The sequence below is a fragment of the Anastrepha obliqua genome, chromosome 1, assembly GCF_027943255.1.
Source record: "Anastrepha obliqua isolate idAnaObli1 chromosome 1, idAnaObli1_1.0, whole genome shotgun sequence".
NCBI lineage: Eukaryota > Metazoa > Arthropoda > Insecta > Diptera > Tephritidae > Anastrepha > Anastrepha obliqua.
Genome location: NC_072892.1, coordinates 70,335,017 through 70,360,372, shown reverse-complemented (window position 1 = coordinate 70,360,372; position 25,356 = coordinate 70,335,017). Strand labels below are relative to the sequence as shown.

The following is a 25,356-nucleotide window of genomic DNA, read 5'->3' as shown; positions in this document are numbered from 1 at the left end:
ACTTAACTAGTTTGGTTCAATGCAGTGTTCGGTACGCCATACATATGGATTCTAACCTTTTCATTACTTACATGTGTGTGTGTGCATGCAGCATTTTCCTTTACTACTCTTCATCATCTACTCTCACTGAACGTATTTTTTCCAACAATGCAATGTATTTATGTTTGTTTCTTTTAGTTTCATATTTCTTTCTTTTATGCTTATTCTAATTCTTGCAATGATCACAACTTTAAAGTATTTTTTGTTTGCTTAAAATATTGGCATTTTTTTTAATAGTATTTGAAAGTACCTAAGTTTTCGGGATTCGGTTTTGCATACTAATGCACCATACGAACATTTTTTACAGTGCTTGCCGTACATACGCACTATAATCACTTTTTACTAACAGTATATAATTATTATAATTATTGTATTTTATAATTTGTAGGCTTGAATTTCTTCGTATGTATTTTCTCCGGTGTTATTGGAAAATAGTACATTTATTGTAAAATATATGGGATAAAGTTTTCACATACTGAAAAAACAAACAAACCAATTCACGAATTTTGTCATTCAAGTATTCATTCATAAGAAATCCAATGTATGATAGTTAATAAATAAATATATAATTTATTTAAATAAATATAAGTCTATTTATTTAAACCACGCTAAATAAATATTTACTTGAAATATTTACCTCCTTGAAAATAAATATTTTCTTACATAGTTCATTATTCTTATTTAGGGGCTACTTTAAAAATGCACGCCAGTTTTTTCTTTTGCAAATTGACGAAAAATGGCAAACACTAAGTGCTACGTTATGGTTTGTATATAATGTTGTTATGTTATATTACGTCGATATACTTGGGGTATCCACAAACTAAACCTTTGTAAATTTTAAATAGCTGGAAATACGGTTTAAGGAATTCGCAAAGTACGGTACAAGTCATATTATCAGTTTTGACACAGTTAAAAATATTTGGTTGTAACTTCAAAACCTCTAAACATGTATTTAACTGTTAAGAGTTTTGCGACTTCCGAAAATACGACACTTGTAATAGAGTCAAACCACGTCAAGTGGGCCCCGAATTTTCCATCAAATTCCCGATTTTAAAATCAAATGCATTTTTGGATAGAGAATTTGTCCCATAATAATTGCTGTGAATAGTTTTTTTTTATTTCGCTTTTTGTTTATGTTATTAACAATTGAATTTTTTTGCATGATATTCTTGTAAAATCAATATCTCAGAAACTACAATTGATAATTTGATGAAATTTATTTCGGTTACCGAAAAATGTTTACTCTACCGATTTAATGTTCAAAAACTTTGTATTTGTTGAAACAATAATTTTTAACAATAATTTTTATGAAAAATCGCAATTATTTTTGCGTTCTTCACGCTCTAAATGGGCAATATTACAGTCAGATTAAGCTCACAATGCTCACCTTTAATAATCTGTAAAAAAAACTTTGTTCATCCAATCCGTTCTGAAGATATCGAATTTTTTGTCAAACTGTGTAAAGGTTTAAACGTTATTTTCAGTCAATATTTCTTGCAGTTCATCAATGATCGGGGCCACTCCAGGACATTTTTTTACATTCCCCAAAATAACAAACTGACGTTGAATTTTTGCACACAGCACGCTTTATGTAATCGCCCATAAATTCTTTAAAAGCGATCTTACGTTTGCAAAGTTCTTGCTTGATTCCATATATTTTTAGAGCCACATTTTGATGCATTTTGCAAACACATACATTGTGCGTGCCGTTTTGGTCTACAAGAATACATTGATGGGGTCTGAGGTATCGAAATTTTGATAAACCAATCTGAATGTCAGGATACTCTATTTTAAAGTGTTCATATAAATTCACCAAATTGTAAGTAACAATCTCTTCTGCGGTTTCAATTTCTTTCCATTTTCATAAACAGTTACACAATCTTTCATTCCAGGTAACAACCTGCTGCAATAGTCTGATAAATAGAAAGCTTTAACTTTTTCAATAGTTGAGTTCGGAATACGTTTTCCGCGCTTCTTATCAGGCACAGATCCAAACCCCCTTTTCTTTTTCAATTGTTTGGCTTTTGATGCCATCCTTTTCGAAATATTAAATGTTTCACGCATTTGTTTCGATGTTACCTCATCTGGTACCGTTGTTAAAATTTGAATTTTATCATTTGTATTTTTTTCTCACGTAAGCAGACTTTATATTCTCTACAAATACTGAATTCAATTTTTTTTTTCCTTGTTGAATATTTACTCTCGCTGTTGATGATTTCTGCTATTACCTCTTTGACATTCATATCACTTAATTTTGAAAAACGTCGTTTTTGTTCACCTTTTCTAATTTTAGGTCATTCTGAATTTCCAGGTTTTCAAAATTAGCTTCACTATCCGAACATTCTTCTGCATCAGAAGAAACTTCAGACTCATCGATTTCTGCTCCTTGGTCAGCACTAGAAAAAATTAATCAAAATTTTCTGTCACAAATTTTGAGAACTAATTGACTTTATTTGCATAAATAATATCTATTCAATGCACAATATATGTATATAAATATCAAGATTATACCCACTGTGGACTTGGACGTATATACGCTGCACTTTCAGTAACACTTCCATCTATATATATCTTCATACGACAGGATTTGCAAACGTATTTACCGCTATATTGTTTGAATTTTACATCCCAGTGAGCGGTTATTTGGAATAAATTATGACGTACGCAATTACGACCTTTTTTCCCCAACGGATTGCAACACTCATCAGGTCGAACCATTTTCATAACAATACATAATAATTTTTTTTTAACCTCAAAGCATAGACAACATACTGGGAATCACAGCACACTGACACTAGAAGTTGCGGCGACTGTACGACTCTGCAAAGCCATGTTCATGCAAGTTCGTTTTCGTGCGTAGTGCCTCGACTGACAAAAAATTCGATATCTTCAGAACGGATTGGATGAACAAAGTTTTTTTTACAGATTATTAAAGGTGAGCATTGTGAGCTTAATCTGACTGTAATATTGCCCATTTAGAGCGTGAAGAACGCAAAAATAATTGCGATTTTTCATAAAAATTATTGTTAAAAATTATTGTTTCAACAAATACAAAGTTTTTGAACATTAAATCGGTAGAGTAAACATTTTTCGGTAACCGAAATAAATTTCATCAAATTATCAATTGTAGTTTCTGAGATATTGATTTTACAAGAATATCATGCAAAAAAATTCAATTGTTAATAACATAAACAAAAAGCGAAATAAAAAAAAACTATTCACAGCAATTATTATGGGACAAATTCTCTATCCAAAAATGCATTTGATTTTAAAATCGGGAATTTGATGGAAAATTCGGGGCCCACTTGACGTGGTTTGACTCAATACTTTGTGAACCACCTAACTGTATAATTTTGTATTTTGTTGAGCTATGTTATTATTATTATTTGTTATGTTTAATTATGTGATGTTTTGTTATGTTATTTTAAGGGGTGTAGGACAGGTCGCCTCTGCGCAGTGCACCCAGGTTAGCGCTAAATGATCTCCGGCTTTGACGACCTTTCAAACCTGCGCCGTGATGACCCTTTGCTTTCGGGTTATGACTAACTCCTTATTACGGTATTTTGGTTCCTGGGTATATTGATGTGAAACTTAACAGAACTGGTCCGCTAATGCCATGACTGCCCCCATACCGTTAAAACCCTGGCATGCTTCGGAGTATGTTCCAAGCTCGTCGTCATTGGGTTGGAGGTGTAGTGCGGTTGAGAGGACTCCCATATTTGGATTCGGTCTGGCTCTGAACACATGATCCGTCGCTGTCCACTTAGAATACTCCCTAAGAAGGAAGAACCGCTTTGGTGAACAACTAAGCTTGTTGAACTTAGGGCTTCGTGCCGACCTCTATTTAATAGTGCTAGAAGAATTAAGGCTGTCCCAGGATGGGAACTGTATAATAGAGGGTTAGGAATCTGTAAGTCTGAAATTAGGACGGCTGGCGGCCGCCGTAGCCGAATGGGTTGGTGCGTGACTACCATTCGGAATTCACGGAGAGGACGTTGGTTCGAATCTCAGTGGAACACCAAAATTAAGAAAAATATTTTTCTGATAGCGGTCGCCCCTCGGCAGGCAATGGCAAACCTCCGAAAGTATTTCTGTCATGAAAAAGCTCCTCATAAAAATACACCAAAAATAGGAGGAGGAGCTCGGCCAAATACCCAAAAAGGGTGTATGCGCCAATCATATATACTTATAGATAAGCGGAACTCTTGGAGAAGCTTCTGCGAAAGCGTGAAGGGCTGCAATGCATCTTTGAGACCTTCATTCCCATGGAAGCCGGTTCCAAGTTACCGGAATGACTCGGGTTTTTCCCGACCCAGGGCTGTCGCCTCAGTAAAATAGCCTTGTCTAGTGTACCTTACCTCACCCCCAATCTATCATAACAGGATCAATCCTAGGCAGCAAATTTGCTCCAAATACTTCTCTTTAAGGCTGGTATTGAGCCCAATCCTGGACCAGAAGTATTCTACTGCTGCATCTGTCACAAACGGCTCTACCCGAACTCCACCTCGGATAGGTGCAATAAGTGCAACGGGTGGTGCTATATTATGACCTGCTCAGGCCTTAAGACACATAGGGAGTGATCCACACGGTATGTGGTGACGTATTACAATATTTTCCACCAGGCAGCATCTGCCTCAACGGCTTCATCGTCAAATGCGTCGGCACTTCAAACTGCCACCACAAATCAAACCTCAACAGTTAGGAGCCCACCGCTGCAACACAACTCTCTCTCAGACCCACAACTCTCTTCTCCAATCTCAGTGCGGGGACAAATCAGCAGCTCTTGGTCCTCCGCACAGTCTGTTCCGTGCATCAGACCAGGGTTCGTTCCTTGGAGCCTGACATCAGTCAAGTGTAACTCTTGCAATGGCTGGTGCCACTTTCGGAGGTGCTCTCAGGACGAAATCATGGTTAGAAAACTTGGTATTAGTAGTTTAGTTTTATGGCAATTTTTGGCAAAGCGAAAATATATAAGTAATTGTTATTGTTCCCTCTCTTAATTAAGTATATCTCCGTTTTACTTTTTAACTACAATGTTTTTTTCTAAATATTTAAACCTATTCGTTACTTATTGGCTACCTATGGCTTACTACTACAAATTCGCGTTCACGAGAGCTAACAGCTGCAACAACCTGGTTTCGAAACCTACTTAGGTGGTCTGTTGAATACTAATACTAATATTTTGGCGGCTTTCGTTTGTGTTTGGTTGCTGTGGCCCTTGAAATTTTGCAGCTGTAGCTCACATGCCTTTGCTGCGACTCACATCCTTTCTCTGAAGAATCTCTGCAGATAACGCTAAAGTATTGTGCAACGTCCTTTATTCCTAGTTGATTGTGTGAATTCGCTAACGATGGCACCGGTGCTTGTACAGCCCATCAATTCCCGGAATACATCGCCAATTTTGTAGTTGTACCTGAAATGCATGTGAAAGGTATAATGAACAACTATACACATATCGCACCCTAAATACAAAAGGGTCACAACTCAAAATTTTCCAAAACTGAGTTTTTTGCATAAATTAATTCAGAGTACACATTTCTAACTGCTGCAAATATTTCGTTCACATAACTATCTTCTTTAAATGGAAAAATACAGTTATGTCTATTTTTATGTCAAGTGTGTGCTTTTGCACGATCAACTAAAGAGAATTATTTTTAGTTGCGTTAATGGGCTCAAGAACAGCTGATTACTTTTATTACACATAAAGAGTTTTATTTTGAGTTCTGCCTCTATAACTGTAAAAAGTGATAAATTTCGTGGTATATTATTTTGCATTGTGCCTCTTTAGTTGTGAAAAGTGAGTTCAATTAGGTTAGGAAACTTATAAAATTAAAACATTTTATCAGTTAAAAAGGCACAATTTAAGAAAATATCACTACTTAATCGAAAAAATTTCAGTTAAAGAGTCATAAATCAAAATTTTGTTTTATTTTCGCAAACATAAAATAAAATTGAGAAAAATATAGTAGAACCTTCTGCAATGTTGTATATTTTCATGATGGAACAATATTTTCTTTAAATATTACAATAATTTTTACATAAAACGTTTTTCGTCTCTCCTGAAAATCTTAGTATTTTGAGTTGTGACCCTTTTGTATTTAGGGTGCGATATGTACATATGAATTGGATAAAGAAGTTAAGCGCTAAGCTAATGATTAAGTTATTCACAAAACAAAGGAAAGCACCGTAGAACTTTATGGCATGGACGATATCTGTTTACGGGAGGTTTTGTCCAGGAAAAGCACTGATTTATAGGTAGCTACAAGCTATGTAGAGAGAAAAGTTGAAACAATAAGTGCTACGTCCTCAGACATTGCTGAGAAAGTGGAAAACTATCATCTACTATAACTTTGAACATTTTTCATGATAATTCTGGTGTTATATTCTTAAGTTCGGTGAGAGATTGGTACCGAGTATGCTCACAAAACATCGGAAGCTACAGCGCGTAGAGTAGTCGCGCCGATCTTTGAATGTGGGTAGCGAGAAAACGTAGCGTTTTATGAAGCGCATTGTTAGTTAGGTAGTTAGTTTTTATTGCACCATAGAGCACTGCCAACTCAGATATGGTCTATTGTGCTTGACGGCGAAAATATAATTGGAGGTTTCCAATTTGAGCACTTCTTCAGGCTTTTTGTTCTATATCCGCAGTGGGTTAGAATCATTCCCCCTAGGTAGGCAAGTGAGTTTTCATCTTGCGAAAACTGCAAATTCGCAGAGGATGTGCGCAGCTCACAAAAAGCAGACGCTGGCTACTACTAGTCCCAGTTTCCTTAAATGGTAAAAACTACGACAATGGCTTGTAAAGTATCCAGTGAGAGTTCCTAAGTTCTCTCTATCCAAGTTCAAGAGCCATATTCGGAAGTGAAGTGTGTTCCTAGTCGCTGATAACTTCTTTATGTGGTCCATGGAATTTTGTTGATGTAGCGTCTAATTTTGCTGGGTAATCCGTCTGTTCGTTGCCGTCACGATCTGGACCGACATGCAGGCCATTGCACCCACATGCCGGTGTTCCTTGCTCCCAGTGGATTGAGGGCAGTGAAGCATTACTCATAGAGCTTAGATGGTATTAAGTGAGACAGCAGTGCACATAAGACTTCTTGGCGGTCTAACAAAATACAGATGCGTTTTGAAGTAGTATCTCTTTGAAGGAGTTCTCTGCCATAATCTTCTCAAACGGCAGATGTTTTTTTTGAGGAGTTTTTTCATGGCAGAAATACACTCGAAGGTTTGCCATTACCTGCCGAGAGGCGACCGCTATTAGAAACAACTTTTATCTGCTGTTTAGAGTCGGTTTAAAACTGTAGGTCCGTCCAATTGGGAAACACATCAAGGCGCATGTCCCAAATAGGAAGAGGAGCTCGGCCAAACACCCGAAAAAGGAATTAAGCGCCATTTATATAAGGTTGGCCAAAAAGTCTTGCGGTATTTCCGCAAGCTTGTCTTTGCAAGCGCGTAATTCTAGTTGTATTCGTCGCATCGGTTCACGCTGGAGCTTTTTGGAAAGCTCTTTTCACGTGCTAACACGTGTTTGATTAATTGTTGTTTGCTTTTAGTCGTTCGTGAGTTATAGCGTCGCAAACATGGAGCAAAATAAAGAGAAAATACGGCATATTTTACAGTACTACTACGATAAAGGCAAAAATGCATCTCATGCTGCTAATAAAATTTGTGTAGTTTATGGACCCGATACAGTTTCCATTTCCACCGCACAACGATGGTTTCAACGTTTTCGTTCTGGTGCAGAGGTGATGGTGACTGGCGATGAAAAGTGGGTCACTTACGACAACGTGAAGCGCAAACGGTCGTGGTCGAAAAGCGGTGAAGCTGCCCAGACGGTGGCCAAGCCTGGATTGACGGCCAGGAAGGTTCTTCTGTGTGTTTGGTGCGATTGGCAGGGAATCATCTACTATGAGCTGCTCCCTTATGGCCAAACGCTCAATTCGGACCTGTACTGCCAACAACTGGACCGCTTGAATGCAGCACTCATGCAGAAGAAGCCATCTTTGATCAACAGAGGCCGAATTGTCTTCCATCAGGACAACGCCAGGCCACACACATCTTTGGTGACGCGCCAGAAGCTCCGGGAGCTCGGATGGGAGGTTCTTTTGCATCCACCGTATAGTCCGGATCTCACACCAAGTGATTACCACCTATTTCTGTCCATGGCGAACGAGCTTGGTAATCGGAAGTTGTCCACAAGAGAGTCCTGTGAAAATTGGCTCTTCAAGTTTTTTGACAATAGGGAAGCGAGCTTCTATAGGAGGGGCATTATGAAGTTGGCATCTCGTTGGGAACTCGTCATCGAACAAAACGGCGCATATTTGACTTAAATCGCATTATTATAAACAATTTTATGAACAATTGAAAATTCAATAAAAATACCGCAAGACTTTTTTGACAACCTTATATATACATATATGATATTGTATACCCAAAAAATTTCGCAAAATCACCTCACCCACGTTTTATGATATATGCAACTTTGCACTGTTCTCAAAATAGAAAAGACCCGTGAAAAGAGAGAGATGGAAGAGATAAGACCGCATCTCTGGAAGAACTCAAGGTTATACAAAGAGCGCTTATTAGAAGTGCTTCGATCGATTGCAAAAAGTACATGCAAAAGTGTGGATGGAGAATTATTTCGAAAGGGACAAAGTAGATATAGCTAAATATATGAATATTTTTTCAGAAAATAAACATATTTAAAAAAAAAACTCGTATATATAGAGTTCAATGGGCATTAAACGATATACTCACTTGGCAGAGCATTCCACATAGCCGCAACGCCAATGTTTGCGCACCAACGTTGAAATATCCTTCAGCTCCTGCAAGGAAATGTTTACATTTGCAAAAATAAATTTGCCGTCAACTATGATGCCAGCGATTTAAATTCTCACTCACCTGTGAATTGGCCTGCACCTCGGTGACCGTATCGTATTTATTACCAATTACTATTATACTAAAATCACGATGACTAAAACTGTCCAATATTTGCTCTCTCATCGCACGGCAATACTAATGAATGGAAGGAAAATTGTTTTTTTTTTTAATTAAAAACCAAAAATAGGTCCTTTTACTTATGTATTGTATGTATGAAAGCACTAACCTGAAATGTTTCCAAGTTGCCCATATCGAATACTAAAACATATGCGTGTACGGTTCGCAACCCCAGCGGATGTCCATTATTCCATTCGGCAAAGTTATCAGCCGGGAAACGTTTCTATGTGTGCAGTTTTTTTGATATTTGTATGTACGGGTACATCGATATTTTTGCAATATGATTATTTTTCAATTTCCATTTTCATTCATTTCCACCCACCACCGTCGTTTGCAACAGACATTCACATTTTGCACCGGTCAACAACATTTGCCAAAGTGTTCGATCGATTTGTTTGCCCATTGGTTGGTTTCGATTATAGCGTCGGCATCAAAAATGAAAGCATGGAATAAAGAAAAACGGAAATGAAAAAAATTAAATGGAGCTCTGCTTCCTGTATCTGAGCTTCGAAATTTCATTTCAATTAAACAAAAAAAAAAGGTTATGGAAATTGCAATGTTGACCAAATTGTAGTGTGCAGAGATAAAATGTGTTTTTTTTACAGTTTTTTGGGCAATCATATTTAGTAGCGCCTTTAAATCTTCAGCTTTAAAAAGCAAATTTAGGTAAAGTACTGATAATACCTACAGTATTATTTGAGGTTGCCTTGGAAAATTCATCTTTTATTTTAACAATTTTCCGATAATAAATTTTAAAATTTTCAGAGTTAGAATTAGTTTATTGACTAAATAATAATGAGAATAATATTTCAAAGAAACCAATGAATATAACTATGTGCTTGTATATCAACATTGAGGCGCTATGTTCCACACAGGAATACAAGGATCAAATATATGCCTACTTATGTGTATCTATTCTCCAGAATACTCAATTAAAGTACTAAGATATAATATTTTAATTTTTAGTTAATTCCTATTTTGTTAGAAAATTTTTTACAGTCATAATCCAATTAAAGCTATCGACTATTGATATCATTAAAAAAGTTCTACCAGAACCTAAAGTGAGGTGATAAGCGTCGGAATGTAAATAAAGATCATTACTATATACATTATATACATATGAATTTCAAAAAACAAAATCAAAGATCACTTCTTATACCTATGAAAGAAAGCTCGTGTCAGAAGCAAACCAAAAAAAGTCCAGGGCCGAAAACGAGAGAGACCCGACAGCGTTCTCCCGGACAGTCGGTTCTATCGGCTCTGACTTATGTTCAACCAATGACTGTGGCTTCAGCTTCGTTCTCCAAACAACTATGGGGAATGTGTTATGCTGTTCAACAACAACAAGAGTGTAATTAAAAACGGAAAGGAAATTCGAAGCAGTTACATAGTTGACCCTTCAGGGATGCAGCGTCCAGTCAGAGTTTGAATGAATTAAGTGTGAATGTCATTAGAAGTCATAGAAGGCATAACTTTTTATTATTTTATCTGCCGCTCGGAGGCGGCATAAAAATGTGGGCCCCTCCATTTGTAGAAAAACATCAAGACGCACATTCGAAATAGGATGAGGAGCTTGGCCAAACACCTCATAAAGGTGTAAGGGCCTATTATATTCGTATAGTATATACATATGTGCATATTTTTCTTTAATACAAATGTGAAAATATTTTTGTGTGTAATTTATGTATGGTAGTTCTAAACTGTTCATCAAATTGAGATAAAATTTCGAGTAGATATTAATAGTATGCCTGGGACCAGGTGGCACTGAGGTCGACATACATATGTATTCATAGAATATATCATAGTTTGATTGGGTTTAGACATGGAAAAAATATGATCTACCTGAAAGGCAATTTTTTGGACGAAATGGAACCGAGAGATAGCGCTGACGTCGAAATGTTCTGTTAAATCTTATTTAAAGCCTTATTAGGTTTATATGGCCCAGAAGTATACATATACAGATATTTGACATTCAAAAGCCCTGTTGAGATAGAGATAGAAGCACAAGAAGGAAGGAATATAGATTCACACAGTTTAAAGAAGACCCAGCAAGAACTGAATTCATATTGTTTGGGGTTACAAAGACATTTTTTTAGGCAACAATTTTTTCGGCTCCAATTGTGTTAAATTAAATGAAATTAAATTCATGAAAATATAATATAATTAAGTAACATTAAGTAAAAAACATACAAAAGGTTAAAAAAAGAAATAAAAGAAAACAAAATGAAATAAAACAAAACGAAATAAAATAAAATGGAAAAATAAAATGTTCGGAATTAAATATGAAAAAATTAAATGAAGTAAAACGAAATAAAATAAAGTGATATAAAAAAAAAATAAGAAGTTCAGAATTAAATACAAACGAATCTTATAAATACTTAGGATTTCTGCAACTCAAAGGATCAACCACACACTAGTAAAGCAAAACCTCATTTATAAATTTGAGGCACGTTTGAAAGCTGTATTGAAAACGAGTCTGATCAGTGGAAAAAAATGCAAAGCAACTAATACCTGGGCCATACCTCTTTTGGCTTACTCGTTTGGCGTAATAAAATCGTCTCAAATAGATATCCTTCGGATTGAAACGCTTATACGCACCACTTTTACTAAGTTCCAGAATATCGCTTCCTCGAAATGTTGGTGGGAGAGCTATCATTAATATAGCGCCTCTACACCTTTCACAAACGTCGAAGCTACCCACATACTTTCTTAGCAGCGAGTCTCATTTATTTAAGGCTGTCGCTATGGCAGATAATGGCTTTACCCGCTGAGTTTGATGGAGCAGGATGGAGCAGGGCTTCCCAGTACCTGAGGAGGTTAAATCTCCAGCAGAAATGATCGCAACATGGAAGGCAAAAACAATACACGGTACTCATCCCCATGAGCTTGAAATGAAATGGATAGACGCACAATCATCCAATTTATGGTTAAAAAGAGGAATATTATTTCCTGAAACAGAAGGTGTGGCAATCCCTATCCAGGACCGAGTTATTCCAACATGAAGTTTCCGAAGGTCGATACATGGCGAGGTAATAGAAGGTAGGTGTCGAAGGTGCGGCATTTGCGTTTGACCATGTAATTGCTGGTTGTAGCGTACTTGCCCCCGTGGATATGTCATGAGACATAACAGAATTGCAAAGATCCTCAACCAAAAACTTGCGATAAAACGCGGTCTCTTATAAGAAGAAGTCTTGTATTTTAAATATGAACCAAAGGCAATATTGGAAAATGCAAGTTTTAAACTGTACTGGGACAGATTTATATCCATAGATCAAAGCGCAGCTGCCAACAAACCTGACAGCATCTTGTTCGACAAGAGAAATAAAACCATTGAAGTATTTGATATAGTGGTGCCTCTTAATCGCAACATCCAAAGCGCATACTCCACTAAAATACCAAAGTATGCAGCTTTGGCCATAGAACTAAAACGGGTGTATAAAGCGAGCGAAGTGAACATAACTCCAATAATTATATTTTCCACTGGATTGGCGGCCGCGTAGCCGAATGGGTTGGTGCGTGATCACCATTCGGAATTCACTGAGAGGTCGTTGGTTCGAATCTCGGTGAAAGCAAAATTAATAAAAACATTTTTCTAATAGCGGTCGCCCCTCGGCAGGCAATGGCAATGGCAAACCTCCGAGTGTATTTCTGCCATGAAAAAGCTCCTCATAAAAATATCTGCCGTTCGGAGTCGGCTTGAAACTGTAGGTCCCTCCATTTGTGGAACAACACCAAGACGCCCACCACAAATAGGAGGAGGAGCTCGGCCAAACACCTAACAGAAGTGGTGTACGCGCCAATTATTTATTTATTTATTTTTTTTTGACTGCCAAGACCTTTTAGAAGACATGTGTCATAGAAATTGGCCATACTGGGCACATATGCAATAGTTCCAAGATTTTTAAATATATAATTAGTTTCTAAAAATATTTTTCCTATTAAGTTCTTACCAATTAACATCCAATTAATTAACCAATTAACATCCCAATTACGCATTTAATCCACTTAAGGTGGATTTCAAAACCTGTTCCAAAATATGTTCGCTAATATTTTATTTAACTTATTACATGTTTAATTAAATTTTGTTTTTAGATAGATACCAACACTATTAAAAATATTTTTCGAAGCAAAATGTTGTCAAATACCTTTCATTTGATACTAATATTATAATATGTATTTTACTTGTATGTATATTCAACTCATTTTAATTTCATTTGAAAGAATAACTATCCAGTCCACATATACTAAAGTATTTCTAAAAATTGCAAATTCGGTTCAGCGACACATACATATATGTACGTATATCCACTCCAGGGTGTATTTTTGTGGTAATAAACTAATATATACGAATTTTTGGTATCTGTTAATGATATTACAATTATTTTTAATGTTAAGTACACAATATGAGCCAAAAATATTTTTTAAACATAAGTTTTTTATATGTGTTTCTTTGTTTTTTCTTGTTGTACCCAGAGCGTCGCCAAAACCAATTATCGTCATGGTCAGAAAGTTTTCGACAATTTAAACCACATTGCAAATACAACAATTGCTAGCTTCTCACAAAATAACGTAACGAAAATTTTGATACAGCAAAAGCAGGGAGGGATTTTAGGTGTAGAATAAATTTATATTAAAGCTGATATGCTAAGAAAATTCATACAATCAATGAACTGATCAATAAAAAACAATTTAACATACTATAGTACTTATGCATGTATTGTATTGTATATTTCGCAAGCGAACGCAGACACCTTGACGGGGTGCGAGTGCTTACTCGAATCGCGATTGTGGTGCAACTGTGTAAGTAAGAGACTTTCTCGATAGTTATTCTGGAAGGTCATAGGCCAGTTAAATTCGAGGGAATGCACGAGGAGGTTGATATCTTAAAGATACAATGCTTTGAGATTTCGCAAGTGTGGCTTGCCAAATAGATAACAGGGATGCTTGTCTGGGAAAATTGTAAAATCCGTACCAAAACACAGAAAAAAACAAAGTTTTTTTTAAGCAATGAAGAAGGTTCTGGCGGTGGGTGTTGACGTAAGCCGCACACATGTACAACTGGGACGAGTTTTGGACACGTGGTGAGCTTGTACAATATTATCGACAGCCTTTACCAAAAAACCTTTACTCAAAATCCATTGTCTTTATATACATACTAAAATAGGTATTTCTAGTGAGACTATCTGTCAGAAATTGCATGCTCCGGATATTGACATACTGTAAAGCTTTTCTGGCTTTCGGATGATTGGGAGCTGGGTAATTATATGTGCAGTTTTAGTCATAAGTACGGCCCCAAAATCGTTTTGGAAATGTTTGTATACAAGAAATATCAATTTAAAAAATATCAATTCGTGGCATTTTGATCGAACAGTTGTGATACCGCAACGCGACATTTGTCGGCTAGAACACTGTTTTAAATTGAATAAATCGGATATACTAAAATAAATATTCACGACTATTTTGGGAACAACTTGTATATAACCGCATATGTATGTTCGTTTGTATATTAGTTTCCACACAAGCCATCAGCACACATAGTATATTGATCTTTTTAGTGCAGGTGTCCTGAATTGTCGCACATTCCATGTCTGCCTGTTTGATAGGTATTCACAAAGGATGCTCATTATTTGTTGCTTTGCTGTGGTCAGAATAAAATCAATAGCAAAACAGAATTGAATTTATTAACTGTGTGAAGCAAAAAACACAAAACCAGCAACAACAATCCCATGAATTGAAATAAGCTAACTAGTATGGACATATGTAGATATAATATATGTGTCATGTATGTATGTATGTATGCATGTACGGGCAACAAGGGAGTGTTAAAAAGGTACAACAATTCCCACAATTATCAATAAAGTTAAACGGACAAAACACAAGTGGTTCTTTTTTGGCCGTACATACTCGTACATATGCAAGTATGTGTATGCACCTGTGCTTGTACTAAAGTTTATTTATGCAGAACATACAGCGCTCTTTCCACATGTACAAAACATACTAAGAAACAATATTTAAAGTTCAGGAAAGCAAAGGGGAAAAAATCGTATATAGTTTTTTATATCAGTATTTTTCCATCCAAATGATTTGGTGAATTACATGCGGGGGGAAAAATAAGGATGATCGATTTGCAAGGTTTGCCTTTAACTATGTTGAAAAAGAAAATTGTGAGGAGAACTTCGGCTACCACGTCACAAGGGAGATTCAGCAGCCGAATCCTGCACTATCACTTCACATGTATGTACCTACACCACCTAAGTGCAGTTTTGATGCCATAGTACCCGGTTGTAACAAAAACATATTATTTGAAAAATTTTTTTTTCATTAGAGAAGTTAAGCCATTTCAAAAAAATCCATACATTTTAGTTCATGCCTTATATTTCTTATTGCAAAATTTTTTCTGTGATCAATAGATTTGGAACTCTTGAAAAAATTACTCAAAACTTTGAACTTTCCGTTATATGGTTTTTGTTTTAAAATTAGCTATGATTTAGCGTCCTTCAGTACTATTCAGTCTCCCTAATGGATGTTAAAAGGTACTTGATAGCTGCATTTCTAAGAATTAACTTCATTAATGCTTTGAAGGTGTTTTAAAAAATGCAAACTTCTCCTCCTTAGGTATTATTAATCTAATATAATCTTTTCGCGACCGCTACAGCCGAATGGGTTGGTGCATGACTACCTTTCGAAATTCAGAGAGAAAATGAAGAAACAGTTTTTTCTAATAGCGGTCGCCCCTCGGTAGGCAATAACAAACTTCCGATTGTATTTCTGCCATAAAAAAGCTCCTCATAAAAAATATCTGCCGTTCGGGTCAAGACGCACACCACAAATAGGAGGAGGACCTCGGCCAAATACCCAAAAAATCAAAATAATGGTGGCCAATTATATATACATATCAGGGCGGGTCGATTTAAAAATCGCTCATTGCTCTGTGAAAATCGTATTCTAGGGATCAAAATAAGAAACTTTGCCGAAGGAACCATACCTCTAAAACGAATTCTGATGTCCCCCAATTTCAAAATATCACCATTTTTGGCCCTTACATGAAAAAATCAGCCAAATGGCTATGTTTTTTCTTTATTTTTATTTATTTATAATAATATTTATTATTTATTTATAATAATATCTATTTTTTCTCTTAAGAAATTTATTTAGTCAGAACATATGTAAATGAAAAAATTAATTTAAGTGAGTTATAGAAAAGAAACTAAAAAGTTCGACTCAAATTGGGGGACATCAGAATTCGTTTTAGAGGTATGGTTCCTTCGGCAAAGTTTCTTATTTTGATCCCTAGAATATGATTTTCACAGAGCAATGGGCGATTTTTTTGCCTCCCCACAAATCGACTCGGCCTAATACATACATATAGTTATATATAATCTTTTCGCGAAGAATATGACATTTTTCTGACCAGCTCAATGGCGACCTCTTTTTTTGCAGTGGCTGGGCACCCAACGTTGGTGTATTTTTCATTGCCAGATGTTGGATAAGATAGACTCTAGATGGTTTTTTGCCTCTGAAAAGATAGCGTTAAATTCATCCTTAAATCGTCCGAGAGGGTTTTTCTGACATAGGATAAGAGGGCTTGCCGCCTATACCTATAGTATCAATTTGGTCGCAACAAATTCGGGTGAAAGTGCTATCCGTTATAGTTGGAAAACACTACTTTTCTTCCTAGTTCCAAAGGGGGTATTGTTTTCTTCCAACTTTACCTTCGATGGTTAGCGAGATCAGTCACACCGAAAGTACACACGTCTGAAAACCGCTCATCATAAATGGATTTATCAGAATAGATTCCGTAGACTGTATTCAACTTCGGCTCTATTTCTTTGATTCTTAACTACTTCCTGCATATTTTCATCCGTGCAACTTCTGGAGTAACCACTTTAAGTTACACCCAGCCTTCAGGTCGGGGCTCCAATGAGCTAATGAATAAAAATGGTGACGAATCTTACCACGTCAGGACTGGGCTTCGCTGACAGATCTGATGTTCCTTTATCGTTACATTCAGGTCATATCTTATATGTTTGACAACTCCGCAGCCGAATCACAGACGCCAACTGTGACTCGATTGCTGAAATTGGTGGAAGTAGGAACTCCTGCTTGTTAATACTAGTGAAGCTGTTGCCCAATTCTTGCCTAAAGTCACCGAGGAATCCTCCCGATCACACCACCTTAGACATAAATAGCTTGCGGGGTTGAATCAATGAGAGATAATCAAAATTAAGTCTACCCAAAAGCTAGCTGTAGTTCCAGTCTCAGCAAATATTCCAGCAGGCATGTAAACTACCTTTTCTCAATTAGATCTCGTCGTCAGCAGAAGCTTGGCAGGTTAAGAGAGGCTGCAGATGGACTAAACTGATGTTACCTGTCATGTACGATCGACTGTCGCAAACCCTTCTGTCATTAAGCAGAGGGGAGTGCAGACGGCTGGTTGGACGACGCCACTTTCTGTGGGCGAAGCACATGGAAAGGTTGGGTATCTCAGACAGTGTACTCTGCCCAGCTTGTGAAGAGGAGGATGAGACGGCGGACCACTTCCTGTGTGTCTGCCCCGCCTTCGCTCGAATCAGGTTTGAGGTCCTTGGCACTGATGTGTTAAGAAGCGACCATCTTGGCTCCTTGGCACCACAAGATCTACTCAGATTTCTTCGGAGATCGGGTAGATTTAAAGAAAATTAAAAGGTAATCCAAGTGTAGTACAATAGACTTAATTAATGTCTGAGTGCTGCACTTGTTAGTTGTCCCGACAAAAAAAAAAAAAGCAGAACTCAAGAAACTTCTTGCAAGACCGTCTGAGCGTCACGACTAAAAGAGGATGAATGTCTGAATGAGTGTAAGAAATTTAGTATGGTATCGTTTAAACATTCTCAGCAACACCACCTGTAGTCAAAAGCGGACACTTATTGAACGCCCTTCAATTGAGGTGCACCCTAACGGTCACGTACATACATATATTTGCATTTACGCATTTTGTTGGCTTTTAAACCAATTTGGAGAAACATGTTAAGATCAAAACGTGACGAAGAATATAAAAGGGATATTTGCTGATTTTCACCTACTCAATATTTTTATCTGTGCTATTTTTTGTAAATATATTTTACTGCCACCACCATATTTACATGCAGGCATACGCTCATTATACAGTTGTAGTATTTTTCTTCTGCCAAACATAAAGTTGCTTCCTTTTACGGATGTTCAACTCATACGAGTATTGCCGTTTAATTTTTGTGGTTGCAATACATTTTGCTACCCATTTACACCCAACAGAATTCTTGCATTGCATAGTATAGCTACATATACACATACCAACATACTTATGCTCTGGCGAGTCTCTCAAGCGCATTACGGCAACAATGTCCATTCCCATAATTCATTGAGTCGCTCTCAAGTATACCTCAGGTTTCGACCTCGGAGAAATGTAATAAAATACCAATGTACATATGTATGGACGAGTGTTTATAAATATTTATGAGAGAGGTGTTGGAATGTGGTTATGAAATGGAAGTGTCGAAGAGCACGTGGGGATTGAGTTCGTAGAGGTAGTTGCAGATATGCTTTTGCAGCGCATAGCAGAAAAGGGTTAAATGCCCTGTTTGATTTTTTTAAATATGCTGAAGGTATTCCTCTATTAAAATTTAAAATTAAGCTTTAAGAACTGCTGTTAATTTACGAACTTTTTCAAATTTTCAACATATCGTAGATTACCCGGCATATGAGTCAAAACTTTTACTTCATTTCATTTATTCGCTATCAAACTCTTCGCTGCCCCCGAGGCCCATTCAGCCGAGTTTGCCCTTATTCTAACGCCTTGCTGTACATAAAGTTTCGCAGCCTACTTATCCGACATAAAACTTTTCCAGGCGTATTGGTGTCCTAAAAAGGTATTGGCGGAAATAAAAATCTTCGCTCGAGATGTGGTGAGTATGCGCCTGCTGGCAAACTTTTTAGTAAATTAGATCCATGTGAATATCTTCACTGACATGCGGAAGCTATTATGCCATAATAGGTAAGGAATAACCGCGGTGCCCAATTTGTTTTATGTAGGCCAATTCAGAGCCATTAATAGTCCAACTCACGTGGGTGTCTGGACACAAATGAATACATTTCGGTCCATATAGTGCTTTCTTGCTAATCAAATGTTTTTTTGACAATGAAGACTCTTTCCTGCTGGAAATCTGAACAGAAGGTCAGTATCATATTTCTGCAGAATAAATTGAATCGCTTTACGCTTGAACATCGCTGAGAAATATTGCAAAATTATTTCCAAATTCAATGTGGCGTAGCCTAAACATTGCGTTTATTGTGAAGAAGTCAAAATCATATTTTCTGACGAAGCGCTTATTTATCTCGGCGGCTATGCTAACAAGCAAAACTGAATTCGTGGAGAGTTCCCTGCACCCTCAGAAAGTGGCAGCTTGGTGTGAACGATATTTAGTTTCAGCAGGATGGCTTGCTATGCCACACAGCTCAGGCCTTAATCGATATTTTTGGTAATCGTGTTATCAGTCTTCTCGCCGATGTAAGTTGGCCACCTCGGAACTGCGTTTTGTCGACGTTAGACCTTTTATGAGATGTGCCATAAAGTATCGATGTAATGCGAACTATCCATTAACAATTCAAGCCCTTAAGGCCAATATCGAGGAAACTATTCATGAGATAGAGTTAGAAACAGTCACCAAAGCCTTGGTGGGTTAACAGGATGTGCTCCACAGTAGCCGGGGAAGCCACATGAATTAAATCGTATTCCATAAAAAATAATAATAATAAACCATAAAAAATGATTTTTGTTTGAATTTTTAAAAATTAACTATTATAGGTATGCACAATCTTTTAGATGAGATTGAGTGGTCCGATTCGCTGGCCGAAATCAGTGCAAACCTCGTCGGTCAAAGTGTCACATATCCAGGCTTCTCCCATACAGGAAGAACTCTAGAGTGTCTTGTTTCAGGCGACTTAACTGTCTTGGTTCTACATTCTTCCTTCATTGAGAATTATTTCATATTTATTAAAACCTCAGCGCTTAACGAGTAGAATCTAAAGTCTATGCTTCAGTGCAATCTCTTGACAACATTTCAGATGACTTCTGGCCAAGTGTGTTAAAACAAAAGAAAAACAATTAAATAATCTGACCTAACATAGTAAGCAGAAATACGCAATAGAGCCGCTGAAGCTTAGAAAACTAGAAAGAAGTGTGTCGAGAAGATGTAGTGGTCGCTAAAATAGTGGGTGTGCACATACGTAGATGTAAACTAAACAGCTATAAACTGTTGATAGCCTTTTAGATTCATCAAGAGAAATGGCCTTGAAGCTCCCAAGTTCGTCACTCATTATTTATCATTAATTGGTGGTTAAGAAATAATGGCGTGGCGGTGGAGCAGGTGAAGCGAAACGAAAATCAAAATACTATAATAAAAATCAATCGGCAATTTAATCACATACCATTTATATGCTTGAATGCACATAAGTAAGTAAACGGACATACGTGCACACATATACACCCTTAGTTATTCATTTATTATCACGAAACAAAGATTTTAGTTCAGTCGAATGTGTGGGCGATACGTTAGAGCAGCCAAAATTCTTAGGCGACCACAGAACACATTTACGGATACAATAATCTAATGAAAATAAAGGGTGTCCCATTATATCCGTATATTATGAATTGATGTGTTGAATTCCAATCTGCGCTCAAAAGTGAACAAATTAAAAATGGCAAATGTTCTTCTTGAAAATATTCACTTTGGGGTAGTTGTTGAAGCAGTTTATCAAGCCTTGCCGATATGGTGTCCCCGGTTGTCATCGTCAATCTCAACTAACGTAGGTCTAAGAAAAATGTTTTTTCGACTGAGTGAATGCAAAGGGGTGGGGTGTTAGGGACTGGGTTAGGGGGGGCATTTGGGTAAGTGTTTGAAAAAGCTCCTCATAAAAAAGGGTGTAAGCGCCAATTATATATATACCTATATATGTATGTAGGAACGGTGATTCGTGCGAATACAATCGGGAGGTCTTTCGATCGAGACGATATGGGGAAATGGTCTGATGCAAGGGCCAGTATAGATCGCCAAGTTATAATATCAATAAGATCAACAATAGCAATTTTTAGGTCAGGCGAGCTTCTACAGTTAGCCACTATCCTGGTGTGGCGTCGTCGTTTACTGTGCTGAATGTCGAACCGTATATCTGCTTTGCCAGAAGTAGTCCCCTACGATCATTTGAAGGTTTGAACGCCAAAGATCATGAGGCGCGTTAAAGTCACCAACTATCAATTGGATTTCCCCTCTGATTAGCGCACTATTATGAACCTGCTCCACTGTGTGGTATGTGCGCTTTTCACAATTTTTTAGCAAATTGTATCGGATAAAGTTATAAACTTTCGAAGTTCGAATCGAATTATCTTAAAAGAGTTGGAAAAACTCTCGCCTGCTGAGTTCGAGCCAAACTACAAACTAACGGAATGGTGTTTTATACCTCCGACCGCACAAATAGTAGGTGATGCTCTATAAAATCCATTCTTCAGCGAGTTCAATATACTTGAGAATTTTGGCATTTGTAGATAATATTCTCCTCAGACAGCTTATCTATGTACATCCCGGTGGTTACGCCGAACGACGAGGCATTTAATCTTTTTCTAATTTCTTTTTTATATTATAGAATCCTTTCTATTATTACTTAGGGACTAACAATGATCTTTCAAATCTTAATCTAGTTATCCTTACTCAGCATTTACGTAGTAAAGCGTGATTTTTTAGCTATTATCTTTTTAAACAGTTGACAGCTGTCGCACGTTTCGTGTTTTGTTTCACTGTCAAACATCTTCAGTTTGGTCCATAATTTAACCATGAATCGTCTTATAAACGAACAACGCTTGAAAATCACTGAATTTTATTATAAAAATGCGTGTTCTGTTAAGAAAATTTAAAGTCGAAAAATTGTGTTCAGCGACGAGGCTCATTTTTGAATCAATGGGTACGTAAATAAGCAGAATTGTTGATTTTGGAGTGAAGATCAGACAGAAGAATTGCAAGAGCTACCAATGTATCCAGAAAAGTTCACAGTTTGGTGCTGTTTATGGGCTGGAGGTATCATTGGACCGTACTTCTTCAAAGATGCTGCGAATCGTTACGTAACTGTGAATGGTGAGCGCTACCGTTAAATGATATCCAACTTTTTTTTGGCAAAAATGCAAGAGCTTGACTTGCATGACGGTGCCACATTCCACAAAGCACGCCTAACAATGGACTTGTTGAGAGGCGAGTTAGGTGAGCATTTTATTTCACGTTCGGGACCTGTCAATAGGCCATCCAGATCGTGCGATATAACGATGGGGAGAGTTATAGTGACATGCTCAACGAGTTGTTTCCAAAAATTGAAGAGGATGACATGGACGACATTTGGTTTCAACAGGACGGTGCAACTTGTTACACTGCCAAAGTTAAACTCGAACTTTTGGCTACCGGTTTTGAAAACCGAATAATCAGCCGAAATTCCGGTATCAATTGGCCGCCTCGGAGCTGTGATTTAAGCCCGTTCGACTATTTCTTGTGGGGAACCGTTAAGGACAAATACTATGCGAACCACCCAGAGACGATTGATGCTTTAAAACACGAAATCGAAGTTGTCATTCATGAAATTGGAGCCCAAACAATCGAAAATGTGCTTAAAAATTGGCTTGATCGAATGGCCTACTGTAAAGCCAGTATTTGAACGATATTATTTTTTATTCATAAATGACAATGCTCAATCTTCAAAATAAAAAAAGTTTGAAAAAATATTGATTTGTTTTTTTTTTATAGCCGATTCAAAAAGCAAATTTTACATGGCCCACCCTATATAATAGAGCGTTCATTGGTAGTGTTGACTTTTAATGCGAATAATCCCTGCTAAAGAAATGATTTTAAGAGTTTGTGAGTATTTTATGTCGGTATGTAAACGCTGAATAACTTTGTCATTTACCAACCGATCGACTTCAACATACATGTTTTCGATACGTCAATTCAGTGCAATTTCAACCATGAATCGCTTTACACCGAAACAACTGAAATCGAGCTATAAAACCGGAATGCTTGACAAGGTGATGACAAACGCAGAAAAAAGATCCCAGTTTATGATTGCTAATAAAGGTGGCCACTTGATTGATATTGTATTCAAAAAATTATTTTAATAAATTGTAAATAACCAAACTAAATAAAAATACTTCACTTATACAAATCAGTTGTTTTTCGTAAGTTATTCAATGTTTTCATACCGTCATAAAAGATGGCGCACCCTGTACATTAAACCATCCAGTAAGACTCGATCGAATCCTGGCAGCAGCAGACATATTGCTGTACAGTATTCTCGATGCTTAAACGTCGTAAGGATTTCCGTTCTGAAGGAACGCAGAGTCGAAGTGGTTCTCAAAAATAAATAGTATTCTTGTAGTTGGCCAATCAGTTAAGGTAACGGCGTAACGTAATGAATTTCCCTAATATATTCATACGAACCCCCATATTTCTCGTCTGAAATATATTAGTAATGACCATACGACCATTCAATTTACTTTCTAGTAGGAAATACTAATTACTATTATTAGAAATCGCTAAATTTTTACAATCATCGGTTCCATTATAAGATTTTGTTGTTTTTAAATCTAAAAATTCATATTTACATCATGTCTTGGACAGTCAGCAAAACGGTTATTAAATCAACTATCAAGAATATAATTACTTAAATGACTTTACAAATTAGTACCAAGTATTTTTTTAAATATTTATAGAAATATTTTAAAAATTTTTTATTAGAGTGCGAGAGAGAGAGAAATTTGGACACCCAAAAATTCTAGATGCCATACCGGAAACTTGGTCACAAAAGTACACCTGGTAGAGAAAAACGAATAGGAAGACATCACGAGCCTGAGTTCAAGATCCACAGCTATTTTTACAGATGGATCTAGGCCGTTTAGTGATTCACTATATCGATCTCTGACCAAACTAGAGTGTTTAAGGCTGCATTGGCTACTCTTTAGTTCATAACTTCTGCTGCTACTAAGCGACCTAATACCGTTCGCTCTGGCAAAGCTTGCTAAACCTCGAAGGTGGAAATGGCATGTTGTACAGTTTTGAATGAACCGATAAGCAACGTTCCATAGGCCTGATATGGCTGCCTCGTCGTAGGTACCATCCTAGTGACAGCATAGCTTATGAACTAGTGAAGAAAGAGACATAATTATTCATGGTAAGCTCTGTTCAAAGGGTAGACCCTACTATGTTCCTGATCTACTTTAACATATTTTCATAAAAGAGGCAAATAACAGATGGTCTCCGCAACCCATCTGCCAGATAACTAGTCAAATCTGGGGTTAATTCTGTAAAAAGTGTCCAATATACAAGAATGATCTTTTATCCACCAGCTCGGCAGGACAACAAGACACAGTCTGCTTACGTCCACTCCCAGTAAAATGCGTACACCAATATATATGTCTTTATTGTTATGCTAACGATTCATTAGCCTGTCCGCCCCAGTGCGTGCCTGCGATTTTATTTTCGTTTGCGTTAAACAACGTGCTTGATGTACATTTGACCCCGTTTTAATTGCTAATTAAGAACTTTTTTGTTGTTGTTATATAGTAATCATGATTACGGCGTCTCAATAAAAGTACAACACAGACACTTGCTATTCTTTTATTTTTTTAAACACTTATTTCATCCTCGTTTCACGTATGCAGGTCTAAGAGGAGGAAACTAAGATTCATCGGGAATTTAATTAAATAGCTAGGCAATAAAGCATGGAAGTGTGAAAAGGGAACAAAGAAGCGAAAACGAGGCAATTGTATTGATGTTTATTTGAGCTACTTCAGATTTTGGAAAGAAGGCAAGTCCTTTGGCTACTTTCTTTATTGTCTTCAAATAATAAAAGCTTGATGTTAGATAGTTTGTGTGTTTGTGTGCCATTATTATTATTTTTGTTTGTTTTTGTGATCAGCCTGGCCTAATACCAAGTACTTATTTGTAGTACGCAATCGTCGTTCAAGCCCTGTCGATTGCTTTTCTGCTGAACAGATATGTGGCTACACCTGTGCTTGCAACAATAGCAGCGCGATATATTGAAAAGTTTAGACTATTTATTTATTTTTTATTTAATTTTTTTTAACTCAAAGTTTCCAACTTTATACGAAATTCTAAAACGTCTAACAAACTTTGATCAAAGTTTCAAACTTTTTAATTAATTTAGAATTGTTAGAAAAAATTAGAATATGCAGATTTATAGCCCATTGCATTATGCAAGTTTGAAGTGGCTCGTAAATCGCGTTGATTTGTCATAATTTATTTTTGCAGGTAG

The 25,356-nt window shown here is 36.8% G+C and overlaps 1 protein-coding gene across 1 annotated transcript in view; it reads right to left on the bottom strand.

Annotated features, from left to right (window-relative positions):
• Positions 1 to 5,058: 5,058 nt before the first annotated feature.
• Positions 5,059 to 25,356, bottom strand: part of LOC129253498 (ras-like protein family member 10B) — a gene marked incomplete at its 5' end in the record, with an annotated part of 102,525 nt that continues 82,227 nt past the window's right edge. Inside the window, 4 exons of the mRNA XM_054891906.1 lie at positions 5,059 to 5,452; positions 8,797 to 8,864; positions 8,941 to 9,054; positions 9,146 to 9,259. Of these exons, the coding sequence (XP_054747881.1) occupies positions 5,335 to 5,452; positions 8,797 to 8,864; positions 8,941 to 9,054; positions 9,146 to 9,259 (414 nt within the window). The remainder of the gene's footprint in view (positions 5,453 to 8,796; positions 8,865 to 8,940; positions 9,055 to 9,145; positions 9,260 to 25,356) is intronic.